We start from the raw sequence: 8,837 nt of genomic DNA on the forward strand, positions 1-8,837 counted from the left end.
AGTCAAAGGAATAGGTTCAATAAATAATGCCTTGGGTTTTACCTTAGAAGCTCCCCTTTGACTAGTGCTTCCTCCCTTGACTTTGACCGATTTCTTCCCCTTAGGGCATTGGCTCCGGTAATGTCCCTTTTGATTACACAAGAAGCACACTATGTGCTCCTTGCTCTTCTTTGTTATGGGGTGGTCTCCTTGAGCTTCTCCTTACCCTTTGGTGTCATTTGGCCCTTTTTCTTGACCAATTTAGGGCACTTACTCTTGTAGTGCCCATGTTCCCTACACTCAAAATATATAATATGATTTTTATTTTTAATTGAACTAATTATACCTTCACATGCAAGGATGACACCCGATCCTTCATTTGATGTCTCTTGATTTTGGAGGTTTTATCATCATCTTCTTCTTCACTTGACCCGGAGGTAGAAGCCTCTTCTTGCTCCGGTGTTAGTGAATGACGCTCCCCCTCAATCCTAGAGGTGGAGGTCTCTTCATCTTCATCTTCTTGTCCATTGAACAAAGAGTATGCTCCCTCTTTGCCCTTTTCATTGTGCCTCGTTGAAGATGAAGCTTCTTGGACCTCTTCTTCGAAAGTTGAGCATCTCTCAACTTTGGAGTCCTCTTCCTCTTGGTCTTGATCCAATGAGTCATCCTCTTTGGATTCTTCTTGATTTGATATAGTGGAAGGGACCTCATGAATCTTTGTCAATTTGCTCCAAAGCTCCTTAACATCCTTGTATTCTTCAATTTGCTTCAAGATGTTGCTAGGCAATAAATTGACCAATAACTTGGTCACTTTATCATTGGCTTCACATCTTTGGATTTTCTCTTGGCTCCACTTGCTCCTCTTGAGAATTTTTCCCTTTGAATTTGTTGGAGCTTCAAAGCCTTTCATGAGAGCAAACCATTGCTCTATCTCCACCATTAAGAAATTTTCGATCCTTGATTTCCAAAGATTGAAGCTTGTTGAAGTGAATGGTGGAGGCATCCTCGTATCATATCCAAGTCCATCTTGGAATTTCATTTGAAGTTGAGCTTTAGAGGAAGTCTTTGACTTGATGAAGTTGCTTCAACTTCTTCATCCTTTAGCCTTGTTGCCCCTTCCGACGATGATTCCGGTAAAGAGCAACCTCGCTCTGATACCACTTGTTAGGGTCGATTTGTAGCTAAAGGGGGGTGAATAGCTCGTCGCGCGCTCGTTGCTTGCTTCGTCAATGATGATGTGTAGCGGAATACTCTCAAAGCAAGCTCCAATGCTAACAACATAGATTTACTTGGTATCCACCTCAAGATGAGGTGACTAATCCAAGGATCCACACACGATGCACTTCTCCACTAAGAAAATAGATCCTTCTTAATAGCAGCCAGAGGCGGAGAAGCCTCGTACAAGTTAACACACAAGAAACAAGACGAGAGAAACAAGAAGCTAATACATAAGAAATCTTACAAGATTACACAACAAAACCTTAGCTTCTTCTTCTTCTTGCTTGAGTACACCTCTTGAGATGCTTGGGAATGAAACAACACTCCTATCTAAGCTTCCAAGGACTGGTGCATGTCACTGAGCTCGGTGGAGAAGAATCGGTGAAGAATCGGAAGCACGGGACAGGAGCTCTGTGAAGAAGACGCTCGCCAACGACTATAACCTGCGCAACGGTCGGATCCCAATCGATTGAATGGCTCTCAATCGATTGGGGAGGCTTTGAATCGATCAGCTAATCGATTCAGAGCACCTCTGTGCTCTCTGGAAAGTACCTGAATCGATTGCCCAATCGATTCAGCCTCTATTGCACGATTTCCAGCCCCCCCAATTGATTGCCCGATCGATTGGAGGTTTCAATCGATCAACTGATCGATTTAAAAGCTCACTATTCATTGAAAAACTCTCCCAATCGATTGGAGAAGTTTTGATCGATTACCCAATCGATCAAAACTATTTCTGCACTAAATCACGTCAACCAATCAATTGAACCCCCTAATCGATTGGCCAATCTATTGGCAAGCATAAAAATGTGTAGAGCCTGAAATGAGCTTCGTTTTGTATCCAAGATCACCTCATTCCGATATCCGAGTCAAAAGTTATGGCCTTCGGAAGTTTACTACGTCCGAACTTCCTAGTTCCATGCCAACTCCCTATTGGACTTACGACCGCTAAGTGTTCGATCAACTTTCGACCTATCTGGACTTTTTCTCCTCGAGCCAAGTGTCCGGTCAACCTTGACCCACTTCGACTTACCATTTCGTGCCAAGTGTCCGGTCCTCCATGACCCACTTGGACTTCCTTCCACCAGATGTCCGGTCACCATTGACCCATTTGGATTTCCTCATGTCTGACTTTACTCACCAGGTCTTTCCACTGCCCGACTTCATTCACCGGGACTTTCCCCTATCTGGCTTCACTTACCAAGACTTTTACTCTGCCTAACTTCACTCACTAGGGCTTCCACCTGACTTCACTCACTAGGGCTTCCACCTGGCTTCACTCACCAGGATTTTCACCACTACCCGCCTTCACTCACCGAGAGTTTCACCTGTCTGGCTTCACTCACCAGGACTTTCAACTGTCTAACCTCCAGTTAGGACTTTCTCAGTCAAGTATCTGGTCAATCCTTTGATCTACTTAACTCTTCTTCACATCTAACTGGTCAACCTTGACCAGAGGGGAATTGTATCAACAATATCTCCAAACGGATGATTGCATTTGCAATCTCCATGTATTGTCAAATATCGAAACCCAAACATCAAGACTCAAACTTGTGCCAACTCAAGCTTAGTCAACCAAGTCAACCTTGACCTATGGATATTACACCAACAGAGATGTCTAGCAGTGAGAAGCTTGTTAAACTAACAGAGTCTAGCGAGAAGAACCTACAATGTATTGGTGTTAATGATTTAGATTCTTAAATCTCACTAGTTATACTCTATAAGTAATTAATGTTAAAGTAAATTTATTTTTAGGTCTAAATCTTACTAGTTCTATCATATAAGTCATTATTGTTATGATTTGATTATTATTATTATTATTAATGTGTGTGCTATAATGTAATTGTACAGATATAAACATGTTGGATCTAGTAGCTACACCCAAGGGCAGACTGTGTTGCAGATTATTGGGGTTTGGTAAGTATTGGTGTTATTAATAATTTTTATTACTTTTATTTTTTTCTATAATATATTTCTAATATTTATAAATTTTTGATGTAGTTTTACCCCAGATGGTCATCGAGTAGCGGCGTACATAATGTCGAAATTTAAATAACGATTGAGCCTTACTAGTACTACATGGAAGCGTGTAGACCAGGGGATAAGACAGTTTTATCATGATGAATTTTTGGTAAGTAATTTTATGTATCAGGATTTTATTCTTTGTTATACTAATTTGTGAACTTATTGTTGAAGAAAAGATATACTTGGGAGTCAGGGCACGAGGAGGCATTTTATGCAACTTGGAACACAACTTATGCCAAACTATATAGAGATATGCTATACAAAGCAAGACAAAAGGGAATAAAGTCATGCGATGTACTAGAGGATATTCGGGATATATGGTGAGTCATTTAGTATGTAGATAGTTTGCAGAAAATTTCAACGACAGCTCGAGCCAACACAAACATTGAGCTGGCAGACCCTAGTACTGAATCCACAAAGCATACAGTTGAATCTTGATCAGTTGTCGAGCATGCCTAAGACTTGGTGAGTTTACAATTAATAAATTTATATAAGAATTATGTGATTATCAATGAATTCTAATATTTTAATTTAATTTCATTCTTTAATATTCAAGAAAATGAGCTACAACAACCTCCTACTTATTGGGAGGTATTTATCAAGACACGCAAGTCAAAGGATGCCACATTTGTCGATCGTCAATTATCGGCATTAGATGTAAAAATGTAAACTTGAATATTTTTAACTATTGACAATAATTAGTTTTTTAATAAATATATGATATTAATAATTTTTAAACGTGGTTGTATAAGCGTCTCAGCCTTCTATAGTGCGACATGAGACACAGACTCTATCTACCGACTAGAAAAATGAGATTTATTATGATGTTGTTAGCAGAAGAAAAAATACCTCCACCCTCTACGATCTTGGGTCCCAAGTGAGAGTCATATATGATCGGGTGATAGCTTCTAGGGCCAGGGGTCATGTAGTGGATCATCTAGCGGATCCGAATCATCTATTAGAGTAGATGCCTTAGAACAAGAAAACCAAGATTTGAGGAATCAACTCTCGACATTTGAGAGATAATTTCAAGAGGAGCGACAATCTTGAACAAGATATGTGGAAATTGGATGGGAAATGCAGGAATTCATGGCTTGAATAGGGTTGTAAATGAGCTGAACTGAGTGGAACAGTAAGAGGCTCGAGTTCAAGCTCGGTTCATTATCCCTAAGCTCGAGCTCGGTTCGTTATCCCTAAGCTTGAGCTTGGCTAGAGTTCGATTCGAGCTTTAGTTCTTAAGCTCGAGCTTGGTCCGTAATAAAATTAAATAGCTCGAGTTCGGCTCAAGCTCGGCTAAAAAAAAAGCTCGTTTAAAAATTAAACAAGCTTAGTTCGAGCTTGTTTAAGATAATTAGCTGTCCCCAGGGCGTAGCACAGCTGGAGGTGCATGGTTTCGTGGACGAGAGGTCCAGGGTTTGATCCTTGGGGTGTCATTGCCTGGGGTTAGCGTCCCGGCTATGCGCTTTCAGTTGTGTACCTGCATTTACCTCCCTCCATATCCATGGGACCGACTCTAGGGGGTCGTCGTTGATGTGGTGGTTCCACATTTTTTTGTTTAAGATAATTAGCTATAAAATTTAATAATATATTATTATATTTATTATTTATATGATATTAAATTATATATATATATATATTACAAGATAATCGAACCTTTTAACGAACATGTTCGCGAGCTTACGAACCAAATACTGTTAAGCTCAAGCTCGACTCAATAATGTTTTCGAGCTCAAAATTAGGCTCGAGCTCGACTTGTTAACTTAATCAAATGAACTTTTTTAAGCCGAGACCTAAATAACTCGCGAGTGGCTTGGCTCATTTATACCCCTAGGCTCGAATGAATCAAATGCGGCATCATTTTGACTTTCAACAAACTCAGGACCCTTAGGACTATACTGATCAGTAGGTGACTTAGAGGTGTGTTGACCTTTTACTTTTCTTTTCTTTGTTTATCACTTATGAAACATGCAAAATAGATCTATTAATTTTCATATTACATGCATCTCTAATTGTATTATATTTTTCAAGAACATTGTAGATTTATTTAGTATGTCACCATCATCAGATATCTAAACTAGCATTCAGGTGTATAAAATAATTTTCTATCCAAACTGTTTATATTATTAAATTCAATATGTTAGGCATAATTCTAATGATATGTCACTAATTTATTACTTGTTTTATTAATAACCTATCGTATTATACTTTCTGCATGATTGAATACTACTAGCTAGGTTTAGAGTGAATTGTCTTCGTTAGGAGGTGTTGTATTTCGTATTATTAGATTCAGATGTATTATACTTTATTTGAGATATTTAGATATTCATTTTTTTGGGATTAATTTGATACTTGCTTAGATTGGGTTTGATACTTTTTGTTTTTGTGAATGTATCGTTTTGTTGAATTTCATCTTTGTGAAGATTATAATGTGTCATGTGTTTGTGAATGTCATTGTTATGTTTGAGAATATGTTATATTGTTTGTGAATATGTAATGTGTTATGTTATTTGTAAAAATGTGTAATGTGTTTGTGAATGTGTAATCTGAATATGTTTGAAAACCATGATGGTGTCGATTGATATATATGTAAATAAGAGGAAAATGAGAAAATGCTGTTGAAATTTTTCAAAAATTAGAGATGGAATTTTAAAATTCCATCTTTAATTAGAGAGAAAATTTTAAAATTCTATTGCCAATTAGAGATGGAATTTTTTCCTCATCACCTTGTTTAAATATGAAATGTTAAAAGTTATGATAATTAGCGACGAAAATTTAATATTCCGTTTCTAATTTACGATGGAATTTTAAAATCTGTCACTAATCAGAGACGAAATTTATTAATTCGTCGTTAGGTTAATATATGAAATTTAAAAATGTAATTAGCGATGTATATTTAATTATCCCTCTTTAATTCGTAACGGTATTTAAATATTCCGTCGCTAATTAACAATGGTATTTTATTATTCCGTCGCTAAGTTTGGCTAAATTATGATGATATTGTTAAGAATTTAGTTACGAAAATAAATATTCCGTCGCTAACAGAGACAGAATTTAATATCTATCTCTAAGATTAGCGACAGAATTAATAAACTTCCGTCTCTATTTTAGCAATAGAATATTTATTGTCATCACTAATTTAGCGTCGGACTATTTAATTCCGTTGCTAAATTTAGAGACAAATATTAAATTCTGTCTCTAAATTTAGAGACGGATATTAAATTCCATTTCTAGTAGCGATAGGATATTTAATTCCGTCGTTAAATGACATCAGCAATCAATTTCATAGTGACGAAAATAATCGGTCGTTATGTTCAATTAGCGGCCATTTAGTAATAGATAATTCCATCGCTAAAGAACCTTTTTTTTTGTAGTGCATGTCAGCATGACCTTTAAAGGACGTCTTCACGATCATAGTTGAGTTAATACTTCGGTAGTAGATGCCACATGAGAACAAGAATTATAATCTCTAAGAGAAAATTCCTTTCACTTAGAGAGGCCTCTTGGTAATCATGATTTACTCATTTTATCTCACTATGGAACTGACGATGAAGAAAGCTTGGGATGAGCAAGGTGCCTTTTGTTGTATGATCTTTAAAGATTCAGAGAATCATCAAGCTGATCCTGATCAAATTAAAGAAACTTACAAGATTTAGTTGAAAAGTAATCCTTTAGTCTTCAACAAGAAACTTACAAGATGATTGAGTTGAAAAGTAACCATTGACTTGTTTAATCCCTGATGGATTTACTTTGGCCAAAATTGAACAAGTTGGCAAGAAAATAAATGGCATGATATGAACTGATTAAGATACCAATGCATGTGATCTCGACACTCTCTTTACCCAGCTAATTCAGTGAAAGACTCAGAGAAGCAAAGCAGAGTGTTGGAAATTGCTTTTCCGAATACAGCATTGTCAATCTCTATCGAAAGAGATATCGAATAATATGTATGGAGATATTTAAACCTAATCGGAATAGTTTTGTTTTGATATTAAAGTCACTCTTGACTATGAAATGCTTATAGCTTCTCAGATATTTTAAGGACTTCCCTAGCCTTTTTAATTTGTTTGAACTTCATTATTTTGCGAGATGCATTTTTATTTTTGTTTTTCTCAAGGATATTATAATATTTTAAGTTTCAAGAAAATCATCTTGAATAATGTACTGTTTGAGTGCATAAAGTCCTTTAGTATGATCTATGTAAAGGGCATAAAAGATGTTTCATATAAATTTTCTCCAATAAACCATCGTTTAAGAAGAGATGAATGACTAACAAAAAAAAATATAGTAAAAAGAGAGTTGATCAAACAGTGAGTAATTGCACAATCAAATCAAATATTCTTTTCATAACTAATTATATATTTTTGCTAATGTCTTTTGTCGCAAGATAATTATTTTAGGTATGCATGCTTTTCGCCCCCTAGTTCTCGGGCCATCTCAACCTAACCATATCGTAACTTTGACAAGTAGCTTTCTATTTTAGTGAAACAAAGTTGATTCCTTAGTCAGGTAAGGTAGCCTAACATATTGTTTAGTTAATTCTTGTAACTACGATCTAACGGAGGATATTTTTCAAAAATTTAAAACGTTGGCTAGTAGATAAGGAACCATGCATACTTTCGATTTCGGGGTGATCGATAAATTTTTTTTCTAAAAATCAGATTAGATATGCTTGGATTATAAAAAATAACTGATGCAAGCGGCCATCCTTTTGTAACTAGAACAAAAATGGGAGTTCCATGATTTTAGTGGCCAAAACGTCAGTTGCTCGGACAAAAAGAAGTTGACAGTGAATTATGGATGAGGTCCGTCCTGCACTTCCCTACTTAATACCTTTATGCCCACGCCATTAAAACATAACTAAACGTCATGATTTAATGGAGAAAGAACATTGGATTGCCTATCCAAAGTTTGGAGTTAATCATGCAAGAAAAGAACATTCTGAGTCGACCTTTTGCGCCATGCCTATCTTCTTTATTGAAGAAAAAGTTTCTCCAGCAGTAGAATGCCAGTCGCCAATCAGGGAGCTCGTTTCTACGTCCGTTCTTGTCCAAGTGGAACTGTGGCAGTAGAATGCCAGAATCCAAAGGGAATATGTAAGACATGCAAAAGTGTAAAAGAAAATTAATGCATCTCTTAATGGTCGATACTTATCAACGCGATGTTATTTAGTTTATCTAACAACAAAATCTTCTGTCGAGAAGATGAAGCAGAACAGAGCTCGATGTGCATCAACCATGGGAACATTTTTCCTTCCTCACGTCGCTCATTTCATGTACAGCAACGAAGTCAGGGATTTGGCTTTGGTTCAGTTGAGGGCGGCGGTGAGGGACCTGAAGACGACCTCCTCGCAGGGGATGGTAAGCCCCCTCTGGTGGTCGAACCCGAACTCCTCCTCCGCCTGCCGAAGTAGGCTCTGGAACTTGGGGTGGGCGAGGTAGGAGATGGGGACCACGAAGCGGCTCCGGTTCTCGCCCACGTACACCGCGAAGTGCCCCCTCGGCACGTCCGCCGCCTCGCCCTGCTTCCGACCCAGGCTCGAACACCGCTTCAGTATCTGCTTGATGGTGGGCTTCCCCATGCTTAAATTTATGCAGCAAAGGAAGCTCTCTGCATTA

The 8,837-nt window shown here is 37.5% G+C and overlaps 1 protein-coding gene across 1 annotated transcript; it reads right to left on the reverse strand.

Moving 5' to 3' along the window:
* Positions 1 to 8,333: 8,333 nt before the first annotated feature.
* LOC121989968 (auxin-responsive protein SAUR50-like) lies at positions 8,334 to 8,834 on the reverse strand. The gene has a single exon (XM_042544261.1). It carries the CDS (start codon positions 8,798 to 8,800, stop codon positions 8,528 to 8,530), a length of 273 nt encoding a protein of 90 aa, XP_042400195.1. The 5' UTR covers positions 8,801 to 8,834; the 3' UTR covers positions 8,334 to 8,527.
* Between the last annotated feature and the right edge of the window lie 3 nt (positions 8,835 to 8,837).

The sequence above is a fragment of the Zingiber officinale genome, chromosome 6B, assembly GCF_018446385.1.
Source record: "Zingiber officinale cultivar Zhangliang chromosome 6B, Zo_v1.1, whole genome shotgun sequence".
NCBI classification, from domain to species: domain Eukaryota; kingdom Viridiplantae; phylum Streptophyta; class Magnoliopsida; order Zingiberales; family Zingiberaceae; genus Zingiber; species Zingiber officinale.

What these genes read in the sequence shown, in the direction of transcription:
- LOC121989968 (XM_042544261.1), bottom strand. Translation starts at nt 8,800, where the DNA reads ATGGGGAAGCCCACCATCAAGCAGATACTGAAGCGGTGTTCGAGCCTG.